At 46.2% G+C, this 18,993-nt stretch overlaps 1 protein-coding gene across 7 annotated transcripts; it reads left to right on the top strand.

Moving 5' to 3' along the window:
- Positions 1–1,427: 1,427 nt before the first annotated feature.
- LOC106604296 (cytoplasmic polyadenylation element-binding protein 4) lies at positions 1,428–18,749 on the top strand. 7 transcript variants are annotated; one of them, XM_082975055.1, is made up of 12 exons: positions 1,428–1,584; positions 2,855–4,008; positions 6,310–6,405; positions 7,893–7,986; positions 8,987–9,037; positions 9,207–9,230; positions 11,102–11,278; positions 11,467–11,556; positions 11,692–11,810; positions 14,868–14,982; positions 15,128–15,309; positions 15,512–18,749. In XM_082975055.1, the coding sequence occupies exons 2-12, from the start codon at positions 2,935–2,937 to the stop codon at positions 15,737–15,739; spliced, it is 2,250 nt and encodes a 749-aa protein (XP_082831181.1). In that variant the 5' UTR covers positions 1,428–1,584; positions 2,855–2,934; the 3' UTR covers positions 15,740–18,749. The 7 variants fall into 7 exon arrangements, with proteins under 7 accessions (XP_082831181.1, XP_045573871.2, XP_082831179.1 ...); XM_045717915.2 differs by having other exon boundaries at positions 1,437–1,584; positions 2,679–4,008; positions 7,896–7,986; XM_082975053.1 differs by having other exon boundaries at positions 1,437–1,584; positions 2,679–4,008.
- Positions 18,750–18,993: the final 244 nt, after the last annotated feature.

Below are 18,993 nucleotides of genomic sequence, written 5' to 3'. Positions count from 1 at the left end.
GGTCTGTTTGAATAGACTAAAATGAAACATGACATGCTAGCTCCATCCTTGTGGCGCAGTGGAGTAACTCCATGGATAGAGAACATAAGTTCAAGTCTCACTGACACTGACGCTGTGCCACAATAAAAAATACATGTGTTTGCATGATTAATGGCTAAGCAAATGAATTTCAATGTGTCCTATCTGTGCTTGGAGTTCAAATTGTATTGGTCACATACACGTATTTAGCAGGTGTAGCAAAATGCTTGCGTTTCTAGCTCCAACAGTGCAGTAATATCTAACAATACACACAAATCTAAAGTAACGGAATTAAGAATATATAAATATTTGGACGAGCAGTGTCAGAGCGGCATAGACTAACATACAGTAGGATAGAATACAGTATATATGAGATGAGTAATGCAAAATATGTAAACACTATTAAAGTGACTAGTGTTCCATTATAAAATGGTCAGTGATTTCAAGTCTATGTATATAGGGCAGCAGCCTCTAATGCGCTAGTGATGGCTATTTAACAGTCTGATGGCCTTGAGATAGAAGCTGTTTTTCAGTCTCTCAGTCCCAGATTTGATGCACCTGTACCAACCTCGCCTTCTGGATGATAGCGGGGTGAACAGGCAGTGGTTGTTGTCCTTGATGATCTTTTTGGCCTTCCTGTGACATTGGGTGCTGTAGGTGTCCTGGAGGGCAGGTAGTTTGCCCCCGGTGATACGTTGGGCAGACCACACCACCCTCTCGAGAACCCTGCGGTTGCGGGCGGTGCAGTTGTTACCAGGCGGGGATACAGCCTGGCAGGAGGCTGTCAGTTGTGCATCTTTAAAAGCTTGTGAGGGTTTTAGGTGCCAAAACAGTTAACCTATGCTAGCTGTCTTGTTGAAACATGTCCTCAGAACATTATTTTGTTACCTTCAAATAACCTAGAATTTCCGTTCTCAGAACATTAATGAAAACTTTCAGTTCTCAGAATGTTTAAAAAAGTTCAGTTTTACCGTCAGGAAATGTATGACTTCATTCCCACAACCAATAGGAAACTTCAAAGGAACAAAATGTGCTTGCTGAGTCAAGATTGGCCTCTTATCTTGCCTTTTTCTTGTGTTTAAATGTGTTTAATAAACCCGTTTAATCATAGATGAATATCACACAGAAGTCTTGACTGACTAGATTTTTAAATGCAGGGAGTACTGAATGTATAAAATACATCTAGTTTGAATTTTGTGCATTATTTGCCTGCATGTGGAACTCCACCCATGAATTTCTCAACATCCTTATTTGGGCTGAGAACGTCTTGAACGCAGTGCTATTTCATTGAAAAGGCGTGAGATGGGTGTGGTTTACCCACACATATCCAATTAAACGCCATTCATCTGTGGAAAGGGGCGAGGCCGCAGAGGGAAACCCTTGCAGTCTGTGGGTGGGAGTTGGAGGAGGGGGCGGGGTTATGAGTCGGAAGTGTCTCCCTACTGGCCCAGCTGTCATCGACTAGAAGAGACCATTCGTACCGGTTGACTTGGAAATGCAGAAAATTGAAAAAAGATGAAATATGGCAACATCTAGGAACCATAAGGACATGACGACAATTTAGAGGTACATAATGCACGATATAGAATCCGTTACAGAAATGTAATGTCGTACCAGAGAAATGCACTCATGTTTATACCCGTAGTTTAGAATTGCACAAAAATTATGACGACAACGATTGGTGCTAAGCTATGACATTGAACACACAGGACACGAAACCGACGAGGTCGTTTAAAGATACACACACCATTTAATACCAATATCACCGCAGATCCAGCCCGTGTATCGCTGTCGGTTGAATTTTCGGATACATTGTTTCATTTGTCATCGACATTGTTGCCTATCTGCTTCGATTGCTCGGCTACAATGTATCTACTGTAGTAGCTTGTCGGCTATTACCCTAGCCTAGCGGCTTGTATACGGGGAACTAGGCTACCCTAGATTCAGCATAGACAAGAAACGTCACCAGTATTTTCTTCTTTAACTGGTCGCGACGGAGGAGGTCATTGCAGAAAAAAATCTAGATATTCGGTAGGTGTTGGTGTATTTACCTTCATTTTAACGCACGGGCATAGACACACACCACACTGCATATAGACCTCATATAGACCAACACTGATGATCATAATGTGTTTGATTGACAGGGCACATGGAGCCCAATGCAGCAGCTGTTAGCTTGCTAGCCACATAACGACCTTTGGGAAGAGAAACGTCAACTAATAGCGTAGCCAGCCTGCTTGGTGCTATGTGCTTCTACCGCAGCTAACCTACGCAGGTTAACTCAGGTGTTTTCTGTTGTGGCCTGCTAGTGCTACTGCTATGCTAAGTCTGTTATTTTATCATGTAGTCTTGGCCTACTGTGGCTGAGCGAGTCAATGATTTAATCTCATTGTTACATCACTAGCAGTCTGCAGTTGCAGCAAAGTCACTGCAGTTGGCAAGGCTGGTGTTGTTTTGGATGGCCTGTAGGATCAAATTGTGGAATGATAGCCTTTGTATTTATGTCCCCCCCTGTCTCCCCCCCCCCCCCCCCTCGACCCTCTCTCCCCCCTCCCTCGACCCTCTCTCCCCCCCCCCTCGACCCTCTCTCCCCCCCTCCCTCGACCCTCTCTCCCCCCCTCCCTCGACCCTCTCTCCCCCCCTCCCTCGACCCTGTCTAGTCCGCTTCTCACCCATCTCCCCCTTTTTACCTCACCCACTGTTTTCCCTACATCACCTTTCCCTCCCCTTGCTTTCTCGCGCATGCCTTCACTCCTGTCCTCTCCCTCACCCCCTTTCTCCCTTCAATTCCTCCCTCTCTCCCGCACTCCTCTCCTTCCCTCCCCATGTTATACAGTAGGAAATAGGCCTAGAAGACACTGAGATAAGAAGAACCAAGTTGAGGAGGAAACATCGGCTTTACCCCGGGATTCATAAATGGACGACTACGGCTTCGGAGTCCTGGTGAAGAATAACGGCAGTGGCAACAAGTCTGCTTTCCCTGTGAGGATCCCTCCTCACCTCCAACCCCAGCCCCCCCACCTCAATCACCCCGCCAACCCCCCCAGCCCCCCTTCATTCGTCAACAGCACCTCGGCCACCAATGGAGGGGGTAGCGCCTGGCTGTTCCCCTCCGTAACACCCCACAGTAACATGCAGGATGAGATCCTTGACTCCGACAAGTCCAAAGCCCTGGACCTCCAGGACCTGCAGGAGAAGGCCCAGCCGCAGGCCGTCTCCCCTGGGCAGCAAGAGGCCGGAGGTGGCCTAGGGGAGCTGGATGGAATCCTTCCCGAGGACGGCTCCATGGAGAAGGGCTCGTTGGAGACCGGTGGGAAGGAGAAGCTTAGGGGTGGGATGGACTCCCCTCCGGTGCTGGGGGGGTTTGACTACCAGGACAGCCTGGGGATGGGGACGTCCGGAGCCCAATCCACCACCACCTCCTCCTCCTTGACCTCCTTCAACAACTGGTCCCCGACCATACCTTCCAACCCCTCCCCCGTTATCGGCGAGGACGTCGGGGGTGGTTTCTTTGGCCCGGCTGGTTCCAACGCTAACGGACCCCAGATGCTGTTCCAGAACTTCTCCCACCACGCGGGGCCCGGCTTCGGAGGGGCGGGGGGCAGCTTCTCCCCCCAAATCGGCCCGGTCTCCCAGCACCACCCTCCTCCCCACCACTACCACCCCCACAACCAGGGGGTCCCCCCTCAGCACCGTCGCTCTCCAGCCCCCCCCCACCCTCCCCAGCCCTCCTTCCCTCCTCACCCCCACCGCTCTGGAGCTTTCACCCAGCTGCCCCACCTGGCCCCAGCCCAGTCCAAGCCCCCCTCCCCTTGGGGCAGCTACCAGAGCCCTGCCCCCCCCACTTCCACCTCCTGGAGCCCCGGGGGAGGTGGGTACGGTGGCTGGGGAGGGTCACAGGGGGTTCGTGAGTACCGCAGGGGCCTCAATGGAGGGGTGACGGCCCTCAACTCCATCTCACCACTTAAGAAGTCTTTCCCCAACAACCAGGTACTGAACTAGCTAGATATACTGCACACTCCCATCTAACAACCTGGTACTGAACTAGCTAGATATACTGCACACTCCCATCTAACAACCTGGTACTGAACTAGCTAGATATACTGCACACTCCCATCTAACAACCTGGTACTGAACTAGCTAGATATACTGCACACTCCCATCTAACAACCTGGTACTGAACTAGCTAGATATACTGCACACTCCCATCTAACAACCTGGTACTGAACTAGCTAGATATACTGCACACTCCCATCTAACAACCTGGTACTGAACTAGCTAGATATACTGCACACTCCCATCTAACAACCTGGTACTGAACTAGCTAGATATACTGCACACTCCCATCTAACAACCTGATACTGTTAATGTACAGTTGAAGTCGGAAGTTTAAATACTTAGGTTGGAGTCATTAAAACTCGTTTTTCAACCACTCCACACATTTCTTGTAAACAAACTATAGTTTTGACAAGTCGGTTAGGACATCTACTTTGTGCATGACACAAGTCGTTTTTACAACAATTGTTTACTGATTATTTCACTTATAATTCACTGTATCACAATTCCAGTGGGTCAGGAGTTTACATACAGTAAGTTGACTGTGCCTTTAAACAGCTTGGAAAATTCCAGAAAATTATGTCATGGCTTTAGAAGCTACTGATAGGCTAATTGACATCATTTTAGTCAATTGGAGGTGTACCTGTGGATGTATTTCAAGGCCTACCTTCAAACTCGGTGCCTCTTTGCTTGACATCATGGGAAAATCAAAAGAAATCAGCCAAGACCTCAGAAAGAGAATTGTAGACCTCCACAAGTCTGGTTCATCCTTGGGAGCAATTTCCAAATGCCTGAAGGTACCACGTTCATCTGTACAAACAATAGTACGCAAGTATAAACACCATGGGACCACTAGAGATGAACGTACTTTGGTGCGAAAAGTGCAAATCAATCCTAGAACAACAGCTAAGGACCTTGTGAAGATGCTGGAGGAAACAGGTACAAAAGTATCTATATCCACAGTAAAATGAGTCCTATATCAACTTAACCTGAAAGGCCGCTCAGCAGGGAAGAAGCCACTGCTCCAAAACCGCCATAAAAAAGCCAGACTACGGTTTGCAACTGCAGATGGGGACAAAGATTGTACTTTTTGGAGAAATGCACTCTGGTCTGATGAAACAAAAATAGAACTGTTTAACCATAATGACCACCGTTATGTTTGGAGGAAAAAGGGGGAGGCTTGCAAGCCGAAGGTCACTATCCCAACCGTGAAGGACGGGGGGTGGCAGCATCATTTTGTGGGGGTGCTTTGCTGCAGGAGGGACTGGTGCACTTCACAAAATAGATGGCTTCGTGAGGAAGGAAAATTATGTAGATATACTGAAACATCTCAAGACATCAGTCAGGAAGTTAAAGCTTGGTCGCAAATGGGTCTTCCAAATGGACAATGATCCCAAGCATACTTCCAAAGTTGTGGCAAAATGGCTTAAGGACAACAAAGTCAAGGTATTGGAGTGGCCATCACAAAGCCCTGATCTCAATCCTATAGAAAATGTGTGGGCAGAACTGAAAAATTGTGTGCGAGCAAGGAGGCCTACAAACCTGACTCAGTTACACCAGCTCTGTCAGGAGGAATGGGCCAAAATTCACCCAACTTATTGTGGGAATGCTCGTGGAAGGTTATCTGAAACGTTTGACCCAAGTTAAACAATTTAAAGGCAATGCTACCAAATACTAACTTAGTGTATGTAAACTTCTGACCCACTGGGAATGTGATGAAAGAAATAAAAGCTGAAATAAATCATTCTCTCTACTATTATTCTGACATTTCACATTCTTAAAATAAAGTGGTGATCCTAACTGACCTAAGACAGGGAATTGTTACTGGTATTAAGTGTCAGGAATTGTGTAAAACTGATTTTTAAATGTATTTGGCTAAGGTGTATGTAAACTTCAGACTACAACTGTATATGGCACACCTCATACCTGTTAAGACCGGATGTCCCAAAGGCCTCAGAATTATGACTAGATTAACCATATTCATATAACAGCCTACAAGGAACTAGTCAATGATTTTTCTTTCATTTCAATGTTTTGCGTAACTCCAATTGTACGTGATTTAGTTGGTTATGATATAATTTCTTCGTGACCGCAGGCTGTAATCCAGCTAATGCTGTTGTCTATTGAGCCATAAAATAAATAAACTCTATCATGCGCTTCAATGGTACAATCACATGGGACTATCCCACATGTACTACATAGGACAATATTATATAATATTGTCCCATCTTCCAGGTTCCCTCTCAGAAGTATCCTCGTAATAACTCTGGGTTCAACCAAAAGGCCTGGATGGAAGACAGTATGAGTCGCACTGACAACTTCCCTTTCCAGGTGAGAGAAGTGATGAGCAAACTGTAGAGAAAATATATTTATCCACCCTTATAGGACAATGAAAATGGACTTGAAACATGCTTCTATATTGTTAAAACCAACACATGCAGCTTTGTAAAGGCATTTTTGATACAAGTATCAGAGCCAAATGATATGTTCTGATCTGTGCAATACAGTACACATCAAAGTAAATGAGAAGAGCAAATATGATCTAGTTACTAGTAAGTAGAGCATCTGATAACATCAATGACAATTAGGCCAACAAAACTTTTTTCATTATGAAATTCACAGTAACTATGTATTGTTGTATATGTAGTCTTATAGATCTGTGAATGTGGTGGAAAGCGTATGCCATGAAGAGGCCTAATCCGGTAATCAGTGTTCATCCCCAAAAAAACACCATTCTCTCTGTTTAGTGCATTACTTTAAACCAGAGCCTGGTCAAAGGTAGTGCACTATACAGGGAATTAGGTGCCATTTGGTACGGAAACTTCAGCCTTCTCCTTTTGTTACAGATGTTAAATACGGAAACCCCAGCCTCCTTCTTGTTAGAGATCCCACAGCGCCTGTATGACAAATGTTGACATACTGTCATCTCACTTCTGCAGGCTTTGGCCCTGTTTGAATACATAAAGAAGGCCCTGTTTGAATGCATAAAGAAGGCCCTGTTTGAATGCATAAAGAAGGCCCTGTTTGAATGCATAAAGAAGGCCCTGTTTGAATGCATAAAGAAGGCCCTGTTTGAATGCATAAAGAAGGCCCTGTTTGAATACATAAAGAAGGCCCTGTTTGAATGCATAAAGAAGGCCCTGTTTGAATGCATAAAGAAGGCCCTGTTTGAATGCATAAAGAAGGCCCTGTTTGAATGCATAAAGAAGGCCCTGTTTGAATGCATAAAGAAGGCCCTGTTTGAATGCATAAAGAAGGCCCTGTTTGAATGCATAAAGAAGGCCCTGTTTGAATGCATAAAGAAGGCCCTGTTTGAATGCATAAAGAAGGCCCTGTTTGAATGCAAAAAAAAGGCATGCATCCTTTCTTCTTTGAGGTAAACGCAGATCTGACATGACCTGTATTGGCTAAAGCAGTAGGGTGTAAGTCTAGCTTTAGCGTTCCAGTCACACACAGATCAGTGATTACTTCAAGGAAGGGATTATTTGAAAAGCATTCAGTGTCTATCTACAGAGACGGGCATGTGATACAAAAGCTGTAGATGGCCTACATCTGGAGATATCTCTGTAGAATCAGAGAAATACATTTTGGTGGCATTTTATTTCATAAGCGTCACCACAGAACCACTCTGTGGATGTGTAACTGTTTAGTTCTAAAGTACCAGGACAACATAGTTCTCATCTATTAACAAAGCAAAACTGTGTCAAGGGTCTTGATTAGAACCTACCACGGGTTCTAGCGTCAGAATGGTTCTGTGTTCCTGTTGTTAGAACACCGCAGGCTAATCATTGTGTTCCCGGCCTCTGTGTGTCTCCCAGCAGGAGAGAACCCGTTCCTTTGATGGCTTCAGCATGCACTCTCTGGAGAACAGTCTGATTGATATTATGCGGGCTGAACAGGATTCCTTGAAAGGTGGGTTTCTCTGTTTCACGCAGTATGAAAGAACACCCTGGGCCTGTATTCACAAAGCGTCTCAGAATAAGAGTTTTTTTTATTTTTTTTTATTTTTTTTCCTTTAGAAAAATAATGAGTATGATTATATGTACAAGGGGGACCTGATCCTAGATGCTTTGAATATAGGCCGTGGTATTCTGTAATACCCCACAAACATTGAGGAAATATTAGCTGAACATACAGTAATGGCATATTTTCAATTTAGAGACAGAAGATTGATGTCGCTTAATTCTGACCGGTTGGTAAAATGTCTAGCTGCGCTAGTGCAGGATAGAGGAGAAACGGCTAAACTCTGTCTAAACGTACTCCGTCACACACGCTTACCTGTTTTAAGTACTGCTATGCTGCCACTTTGATCCATGTTCCACTCTCCATTCTCTCCACCACCATGAATTAAACATTTGGGTTACGTTTTGTCGCATACCATCTCGGAAGACATGTTTTATAGCCAAGACCCAGACTGCTCTTCAGAAGGAGTTTGTCACTATGTTCATTTAGGCCAGTCCATCACTTATTTCCCCTCTCTGATCATGCATTGCTATCTGTTGGCTGTTAAGTCAGTTCTCTGGATGCTTTGATTTTTCTGCTGCTCATCTCAATTCTCATTCTCCTCAGTACATCACAGAACAGCTACAGTTGTTGAAATATGGTGGCTGTATGGAGTGAGAATGCGGTGGCTGTATGGAGTGAGAATGCGGTGGCTGTATGGAGTGAGAATGCGGTGGCTGTATGGAGTGAGAATGCGGTGGCTGTATGGAGTGAGAATGCGGTGGCTGTATGGAGTGAGAATGCGGTGGCTGTATGGAGTGAGAATGCGGTGGCTGTATGGAGTGAGAATGCGGTGGCTGTATGGAGTGAGAATGCGGTGGCTGTATGGAGTGAGAATGCGGTGGCTGTATGGAGTGAGAAGGCAAAGTAATATGCATATTCTAACTGACTTCGGTCTCTTCCTCTCCAGGTCGCTATGGTTTCTCTCACCAGGGCGGAGATGGGTCTTTGCCCATGAATGGTATGGAAATGTTATTTTGCCTCAATACTATAAAGTTTATAGCTTAGTTCAGCCATTCACAATACAGGTAGTCAATTGGATGCAAGTTGTTCATGGAGTGTACATTATTTTGTAACCCTGTGCTGTTAAGAGTTGGTATGAAGGTTGTTGTCTCTTGTTTTACATGCAGCTAGGAGCTATGGCAGGCGACGAGGTAAAGACAAACCCAAAATGTCTTCATGTTTTAGCCTAAGTTATGTCATTATTTGCAAATCGGCCATTACACAGTACATGCTGTCTGTCTGGTTTGGCCTCTGTGTCTGAAGTGTGGGAATAGGGTGCCATTTCAGATGCAACTTGTCTGTGTTTACCTCTTAAATGCTGACTGTTCACTAGTCCCCGACTGAACCTGCAGAGGAAGACTTCAAGTCCCCAGGGAGGATTTGAAATGAATATAATAAAAAAAACATCAAAATAAAATGTATTAATTCAATCCAAATACTATAAAGCATTTGATAAGAACTTCCGTGTAGATTATGTGGCCTGCTTTATATACTTAACATGGTGAAGTGTTGAAATGGATTTCCAGGCTGTCTTTATTGCAATTGTGCTGACTGACCATCTCACAGATTGCTATATTAATAACGTTCAACACATGAGTTTGTTGTGAAATCTGATCATATGTACAGCGCAACAGCAAAAAAGATCAGCTGACATGATTGTCGGATGCCTGTTTCCTGCTGGGTTTTTATGACCTGGCTGTGGTGGCTTGTCACTAGACTTTACCAAAGCATCAAATCTTGCAAGCGCTTGCGGAAATCGTGTTTGGTTTCATGATCATGGTTCTCTTTTGTCTTCATCACAATGAAAAATTGCTTTATTTGAGTTAATTTGATTTCAATCAATGTACCGCAATTTTATTGTAGGTGTATTTATTTGGGTACAATCTTTCCCTTTTTCGACGACTCAGTCAAATAGACCTGATCCAAGCTCCACAGAGCTGGCCTGGTTAAACGGAGCTGGCCTGGTTAAACGGAGCTGGCCTGGTTAAACGGAGCTGGCCTGGTTAAACGGCGCTGGCCTGGTTAAACGGAGCTGGCCTGGTTAAACATCCACAATGGTTGTTGGAAAGGACAATGTGAAAATGAATTATCGGAGCCGGCACAGTATGGTTTGAAAATAAATATTATAACCACAAATAGGTGGTTAGTGGCATAAAAATGTCCAGGCACTCGTGTTCGGTTTGAAAGTTAAAAAGCCTTTAATGTATGGGACATTAAAATACTTCAATGTATATCAGCTTACGTCTTCATCAGGGTGTCTGGGTTAGTAGGGTTTGGGTTGGCAACATGGTGTGAAATAAGTCCAGGGTGTCGGTCGGGGTTAGTACGGTTTGGGTTGGCAACATGGTGTGAAATAAGTCCAGGGTGTCGGTCGGGGTTAGTAGGGTTTGGGTTGGCAACATGGTGTGAAGTAAGTCCAGGGTGTCGGTCGGGGTTAGTAGGGTTTGGGTTGGCAACATGGTGTGAAATAAGTCCAGGGTGTCGGTCGGGGTTAGTACGGTTTGGGTTGGCAACATGGTGTGAAATAAGTCCAGGGTGTCGGTCGGGGTTAGTAGGGTTTGGGTTGGCAACATGGTGTGAAGTAAGTCCAGGGTGTCGGTCGGGGTTAGTACGGTTTGGGTTGGCAACATGGTGTGAAATAAGTCCAGGGTGTCGGTCGGGGTTAGTACGGTTTGGGTTGGCAACATGGTGTGAAATAAGTCCAGGGTGTCGGTCGGGGTTAGTAGGGTTTGGGTTGACAACATGGTGTGAAATAAGTCCAGGGTGTCGGTCGGGGTTAGTACGGTTTGGGTTGACAACATGGTGTGAAATAAGTCCAGGGTGTCGGTCGGGGTTAGTAGGGTTTGGGTTGGCAACATGGTGTGAAATAAGTCCAGGGTGTCGGTCGGGGTTAGTACGGTTTGGGTTGGCAACATGGTGTGAAATAAGTCCAGGGTGTCGGTCGGGGTTAGTACGGTTTGGGTTGGCAACATGGTGTGAAATAAGTATCTCATCTCTACCGATCTATTTCTCTGCCTTCCAGGTCACTCTAACCTGTTCCCTATGGAGGACGAGCGGTCCTTCGGAGAGGATGAGTCAGGTGACCAGGGACTTCCTGGTTTAGGATCCGCCCACTGTTTCCCACACCTCAACGGAGAGCGAGTGGAGAGATACTCACGCAAGGTGTTTGTGGGAGGACTGCCCCCCGACATAGACGAAGGTATTGATCAATGAACAGAATAATTCACCTTCTACAATGAAGTTCTGAGTTAAAGACGATGAGAGGCGTCTGTTTTCTATGTTAATGGGTCCCGACATGTGATGTCAGAGGCTTAAAGGCTGTGTGCTACAACTACAGGGTCCTGAAGAGCCTGTGTAGCTGACCGTCTTTGACTCTTTCATTCTCAGATGAGATCACTGCCAGTTTCCGCCGGTTCGGTCACCTGTTTGTCGATTGGCCCCACAAGGCTGAGAGCAAGTCCTATTTCCCACCCAAAGGTGAGTCTGATATGGTCACATTCACCAGGAAATACTCGGGGCCCTAGGAATGACGGGGACACTCGGGGCCCTAGGAATTAAGGGAACTAGATGAAGGTCATGAGAGTATTGAGCTCTTTCTTTCCCCCCCTCTAGGTTATGCATTCTTACTGTTCCAAGACGAGAGCTCTGTCCAGGCTCTGATCGATGCCTGTATCGAGGAGGATGGCAAGCTCTACCTCTGTGTCTCCAGCCCCACCATCAAGGACAAGCCTGTGAGTGGAGCTTTACGTGTCTGTGACACACGACCCAGTCAGTCTTGGTGGGAGTTGTCAGTCTAGCACTGCTGGTAAATAGTTGTGAGATCTCCCCAGTCCTCTCACCTAGTTCAGCCCTGTCCTCTCACCTAGTTCAGCCCTGTCCTCTCACCTAGTTCAGCCCTGTCCTCTCACCTAGTTCAGCCCTGTCCTCTCACCTAGTTCAGCCCTGCCCTCTCACCTAGTTCAGCCCTGTCCTCTCACCTAGTTCAGCCCTGTCCTCTCACCTAGTTCAGCCCTGCCCTCTCACCTAGTTCAGCCCTGCCCTCTCACCTAGTTCAGCCCTGTCCTCTCACCTAGTTCAGCCCTGTCCTCTCACCTAGTTCAGCCCTGTCCTCTCACCTAGTTCAGCCCTGCCCACTCACCTAGTTCAGCCCTGTCCTCTCACCTAGTTCAGCCCTGCCCACTCACCTAGTTCAGCCCTGCCCACTCACCTAGTTCAGCCCTGTCCTCTCACCTAGTTCAGCCCTGCCCTCTCACCTAGTTCAGCCCTGCCCTCTCACCTAGTTCAGCCCTGCCCACTCACTTAGTTCAGCCCTTCCCACTCACCTAGTTCAGCCCTGCCCTCTCACCTAGTTCAGCCCTGTCCTCTCACCTAGTTCAGCCCTGTCCTCTCACCTAGTTCAGCCCTGCCCTCTCACCTAGTTCAGCCCTGTCCTCTCACCTAGTTCAGCCCTGCCCTCTCACCTAGTTCAGCCCTGCCCTCTCACCTAGTTCAGCCCTGCCCTCTCACCTAGTTCAGCCCTGTCCTCTCACCTAGTTCAGCCCTGTCCTCTCACCTAGTTCAGCCCTGCCCACTCACCTAGTTCAGCCCTGTCCTCTCACCTAGTTCAGCCCTGCCCACTCACCTAGTTCAGCCCTGCCCACTCACCTAGTTCAGCCCTGTCCTCTCACCTAGTTCAGCCCTGCCCTCTCACCTAGTTCAGCCCTGCCCTCTCACCTAGTTCAGCCCTGCCCACTCACTTAGTTCAGCCCTTCCCACTCACCTAGTTCAGCCCTGTCCTCTCACCTAGTTCAGCCCTGCCCTCTCACCTAGTTCAGCCCTGCCCTCTCACCTAGTTCAGCCCTGCCCACTCACTTAGTTCAGCCCTTCCCACTCACCTAGTTCAGCCCTGTCCTCTCACCTAGTTCAGCCCTGCCCTCTCACCTAGTTCAGCCCTGCCCTCTCACCTAGTTCAGCCCTGTCCTCTCACCTAGTTCAGCCCTGCCCTCTCACCTAGTTCAGCCCTGCCCACTCACTTAGTTCAGCCCTTCCCACTCACCTAGTTCAGCCCTGTCCTCTCACCTAGTTCAGCCCTGCCCTCTCACCTAGTTCAGCCCTGCCCACTCACTTAGTTCAGCCCTTCCCACTCACCTAGTTCAGCCCTGCCCACTCACCTACAGTAAGTCAGCCCTGCCCACTCACCTACAGTAAGTCAGCCCTGCCCACTCACCTACAGTAGGTCAGCCCGGCCCAGTCTACTCACCTAGTTCAGCCCTGTCTACTCGCCTAGTTCAGCCCTGTCTACTCGCCTAGTTCAGCCCTGTCTACTCGCCTAGTTCAGCCCTGTCCACTCGCCTAGTTCAGCCCTGTCCACTCGCCTAGTTCAGCCCTGTCCACTCGCCTAGTTCAGCCCTGTCCACTCGCCTAGTTCAGCCCTGTCCACTCGCCTAGTTCAGCCCTGTCCACTCGCCTAGTTCAGCCCTGTCCACTCGCCTAGTTCAGCCCTGTCCACTCGCCTAGTTCAGCCCTGTCCACTCGCCTAGTTCAGCCCTGTCCACTCGCCTAGTTCAGCCCTGCCCACTCGCCTAGTTCAGCCCTGCCCACTCGCCTAGTTCAGCCCTGTCCACTCGCCTAGTTCAGCCCTGTCCACTCGCCTAGTTAGTTCAGCCCTGTCCACTCGCCTAGTTAGTTCAGCCCTGTCCACTCGCCTAGTTAGTTCAGCCCTGTCCACTCGCCTAGTTAGTTCAGCCCTGTCCACTCGCCTAGTTAGTTCAGCCCTGTCCACTCGCCTAGTTAGTTCAGCCCTGCCCACTCGCCTAGTTAGTTCAGCCCTGCCCACTCGCCTAGTTAGTTCAGCCCTGCCCACTCGCCTAGTTAGTTCAGCCCTGCCCACTCGCCTAGTTAGTTCAGCCCTGCCCACTCGCCTAGTTAGTTCAGCCCTGCCCACTCGCCTAGTTAGTTCAGCCCTGCCCACTCGCCTAGTTAGTTCAGCCCTGCCCACTCGCCTAGTTAGTTCAGCCCTGCCCACTCGCCTAGTTAGTTCAGCCCTGCCCACTCGCCTAGTTAGTTCAGCCCTGCCCACTCGCCTACGTTAGTTCAGCCCTGCCCACTCGCCTACGTTAGTTCAGCCCTGCCCACTCGCCTACGTTAGTTCAGCCCTGCCCACTCGCCTAGTTAGTTCAGCCCTGCCCACTCGCCTAGTTAGTTCAGCCCTGCCCACTCGCCTAGTTAGTTCAGCCCTGCCCACTCGCCTAGTTAGTTCAGCCCTGCCCACTCGCCTAGTTAGTTCAGCCCTGCCCACTCGCCTAGTTAGTTCAGCCCTGCCCACTCGCCTAGTTAGTTCAGCCCTGCCCACTCGCCTAGTTAGTTCAGCCCTGCCCACTCGCCTAGTTAGTTCAGCCCTGCCCACTCGCCTAGTTAGTTCAGCCCTGCCCACTCGCCTAGTTAGTTCAGCCCTGCCCACTCGCCTAGTTAGTTCAGCCCTGCCCACTCGCCTACGTTAGTTCAGCCCTGCCCACTCGCCTACGTTAGTTCAGCCCTGCCCACTCGCCTACGTTAGTTCAGCCCTGCCCACTCGCCTACGTTAGTTCAGCCCTGCCCACTCGCCTACGTTAGTTCAGCCCTGCCCACTCGCCTACGTTAGTTCAGCCCTGCCCACTCGCCTACGTTAGTTCAGCCCGGCCCAGTCTACTCACCTAGTTCACATCTAGTTGTATGGACTTTGAAAGAGTTATAAACGTTATATGAAATTTGTTAGCATTTTCTAGATGTCATATGGGTGTTATCTGAATGTTGTCTGGCCGTTCCTCTAGGTCCAGATCCGTCCCTGGAACCTGAACGACAGTGACTTTGTGATGGATGGCTCTCAGCCTCTGGACCCTAGGAAGACCATCTTCGTAGGGGGGGTGCCACGTCCTCTACGCGCAGGTACTGCACTGTGTTTGTGTGTTTGTGTGTGAGAGAGAGAGAGACTCAGCTACAGTAATGCCTAGGCTTTAGCTCAGCAGGCTAACACTGTCTGGCATGACACTCAGTCAGCCACATCATCAGCCTATATGTGTTAATGTTCCAGTGGAGCTGGCCATGATAATGGATCGTCTGTATGGAGGAGTGTGTTACGCTGGCATCGACACAGACCCTGAGCTTAAGTACCCTAAAGGAGCGGGCCGTGTGGCATTCTCCAATCAGCAGAGCTACATCGCTGCTATTAGCGCTCGATTCGTTCAGCTGCAGCACGGCGAGATCGACAAACGGGTGAGTCAGTCTGGTCTTTGGTACTTTAGCGGAGCCACACACATTTTGTCCAGGAGAAAAACCAGAGACCTCACACGAACAATAGCTAAGCTACAAAATGGAGCTGGATCTGAGCTTTTCCCCTCTGGTTTCTCTCTTGTCCCATTCCATCTGGGTATGTTTCATCTCCTCTTTCCCCCTCTGTCCTCCCCCTGTCCCCCAGGTGGAAGTGAAGCCATACGTGCTGGATGACCAGCTGTGTGATGAGTGCCAGGGGACACGCTGTGGGGGGAAGTTCGCTCCCTTCTTCTGCGCTAACGTCACCTGTCTCCAGTACTACTGTGAGTACTGCTGGGCCGCCATACACTCCCGGGCCGGACGAGAGTTTCACAAGCCACTGGTCAAGGAGGGGGGAGACCGACCCCGACACATATCCTTCAGGTGGAATTAGGGAGGGAGGGAGGGTGACAGGCTATGTTGTAGAAAACAAATGCACTTTTCTTTTTGCTGGTTCCTATTTAGTTTCAAAATGGAAAAAAAAAGAAACTTAAAAGCTTAATTTAATCTTTATTTTTTTAATCAGACATTCTTCTAACCAAGTAAATGCTAAGAAGAAGTAAAACGAAGTGAAAGACATCCCTTTTTGAATTTAAGTTAAGGTGTGCATGAGTACTTGGCTGCATTATTAGTATGAGAAGAAGTGTTTCTTCTGACTTGACTGTATTTTATTTTCTCACATTAGCTGGCGAAGCTGCTTACGTTTGTTGTCAAGAGTAACATATATAAAATTTGAGAGCTATGTGCTGCACCTCAATCAGTATATTAACTAGAACAGTTGCGTTTTAAATGGTGCACTTATTTTGTTACTTTACGCATGCAGGATTAGATTAATAATTGTATTGTTAACCAAAGGTTGAGAGCAACTGGTCAGGTTAAAGTTCAATAGTGAAAGAAATCCACTGCAGGAGGGCAGACAGACTGACACTTCCCTTCATCATAAATAAACTGTTCAGAGTACATACAGGATTATTTCAGAAAAAAAATGATCCCCTTGGTATCGGGCCTGACATCGATTACTGGTATCTGTTTCCAGATCATGGTTTAAATTGACTCTTTGTAGCCAAAATGGGCAAACCAAAGATTGGCCTAAAAACAAGTGATCAAAGCCAGTTGATTATCTGAGTGGTTTAAGGACTATAAGACTCCATTTTCAGGTTCAGGAGGTCAGTAATGCTAGTGCCGTTTTAAGTTGTGAAATTGAGGAGAGGGGAGAAACAGTCTTTGGAAAGACACTTTCAGCTGATAAAGACAAGAGCCCTAGCTGTCTAGGCAGGGCTCAGGTATTGGCAGTAGTATTAGCTCACTTTATATTGTCAGGGATATTAGCACTGGACGCTAACATGCTAATGTTGTAGTACTAGTAGGGATGCACAGTACAGTGGTAGCTAGCTACAGTGTTCCCTGAGTGACTCATAGTATGCAGCCTGGTACTATGTGCTTTAGTGTTAACCAACTCCTCTGGCTATCGTTGTCCAGCTAATTAACACAGAGAGGAGTTGGCTAAAGCAGAGACAGACAGGACTACCAGGCTAGTCTCATGGTGATCTGACGTACTCTCTACCATGACTGGAGTGTAGAGGAAGTAGATCCGAGCTGTGGCGAATGGATTCTAGCTGTGGAGGATGAATATGTTAGTAGTTGGACACTCTTTGAAGAACTTGCTGTCACAGAGATAAAGATATTATTTTATACATGGCCTGCTGATTTTTGTACAGTGTTTTCTAGCTGATTATTTTGTCATGAACATATATAAATTTATTATGCACTACTTTTCTAAATATTTTTTTCAATAGTCATTTTAGGCACATTTTTCACAAGATGGGATAACTCCTTTTGCAATACCTCATTTTTTTCACTTGGTGAAAAATAATTTTGTACCTTTGTTACTAAGAGATCTGCATTTATGGTAAAACTTAATTTAAAAAATAAAAAATGAATGATATTAATATAATTTTCAATTTAGCTTTTTATATATTTAAGTGCTGGTAAATGTTAAATTGTCTGGTGTGATTGTGTAGAGAAAAAGAGTTAGCCAATCATGTACAGTACAGACTTCTCTTTCATAATAATAAACCATAAGTACTGGATCTTAAGGCATGACAAGACCTTTCTAAACTTATTTTGATAGTCTTGAAACATATATTCAGCTTGTAGTGGGTAAGGAAAATCTTGGGGAAATGTTTTGGCTTGGATGGATGAGTGAACCCTTGTTCCCTTGTATCATCAGTGAATCATGACAGGTGTTCTAAAAACTATTTAGATTCTCATTCTGGAACTACCTGAAGGTTCCAGAATGTTCCAGTTATTCTAGGCATGCATGACGTAATACAGAATAACAACATGACTATTGACTAGTATTAATGCAGAAAACTATTGTAATGCTCTAGATCTCTCTTTGTTTTATTTTTGTATGAGTTTTTAAGTTCTCTTTCAGATCACATATCTATCCTCTCTTTCTCACCTAAAGTCTGCCTCCCTCACAGACAGACCTGCTGTACATGCAGGATACCACATGAGTTTAGCCATGTAGAAGACACTTGTTCCTAAAGAGACTTGATCACTCCACCCCTGTGATGTGGCATGCTTTGGGACATAGACTTGAATGTGATTCATGTTGCAAGTTAACTTTGAGCCCTTATGTGCAATACTTGTTCTTTCCTAAAACAGTTTCTCTCTTTCTGCAATGTAAATCATTTAAACCCATATAAACCATGTAATCATTAAAACAGGATTATTTTCTCAGTCTATTGTTCATGCTGGTGTCTGCAAAGTAAAACAAAAGATACTTTCTACTAATATATAACTGAATTTATTTTTAAACATTATTTTGTGCTTATTCAATTATTTTGCTACTACCATGCTACTGTGATTAAGAAAACATTGTGTATATACTAAGTTGATAATGTATTTAGCATTTGTTATATTTTCAATTGAAATGTAAAACTATAATTTGGATCAGATTTTTATATTTTTTTGGGGTGATGTGTTGAACTTATTGATGTCTAGGTTTTCTAATTGCTGTTTGTGCGCCACATTCAGAGGAATAATGTCTGTTAGTATTACTTGATTGCGAAACATGTCAATAGTTTTTAATGGTATGTTGGGAAGGTTGTATTTATTAATATACCTTTTTTACTTGACATCATCTTGATTTTTATTATGGTCATTTCGCATTTATAAGTTCCAATTTGTATATTTCTTCCCCCCCTCCCCCCTCCCCTCCGTTATGTTAAGTGGTAACAGATGTCAGTTTTTATAGTTGGTTTGTAGAACTGAAGTAAAAATCAAGATCTAAAGTCATATAATCATCTGCAGCCAACTATTTATAACTGTATGCATACAACATTTGAAGTATTTGTAATGTGAGATGTTGAAAGAATAAAACTCAGCTGTGAGGAGAACAGTGGTTGAAGTGAATTTCTTGAGGAAAGCAAGGTTGTGTGTGTGTGTGTGTGTGTGTGTGTGTGTGTGTGCTGCTAGGTTTGTACAGGAAAAGGAAAACGCACAGGTTCTTTTTTCAGTACATTCCTTTTGAACCCTACACCCAAATAAACTATTGACTCAAACACTTCAATGTCTTATGTTGCTGAAAGTGGACATAACTCCCCTCCATGGATTTAAATCCATTGGATTGGTATAAATATT

Source organism: Salmo salar, chromosome 05 (genome assembly GCF_965601325.2).
Source record: "Salmo salar chromosome 05, fSalSal1, whole genome shotgun sequence".
In the NCBI taxonomy this organism is placed as follows: domain Eukaryota; kingdom Metazoa; phylum Chordata; class Actinopteri; order Salmoniformes; family Salmonidae; genus Salmo; species Salmo salar.
The sequence above is the reverse complement of the archived record's forward strand: the minus strand, read 5'-3'. Positions and strand labels throughout refer to the sequence as shown.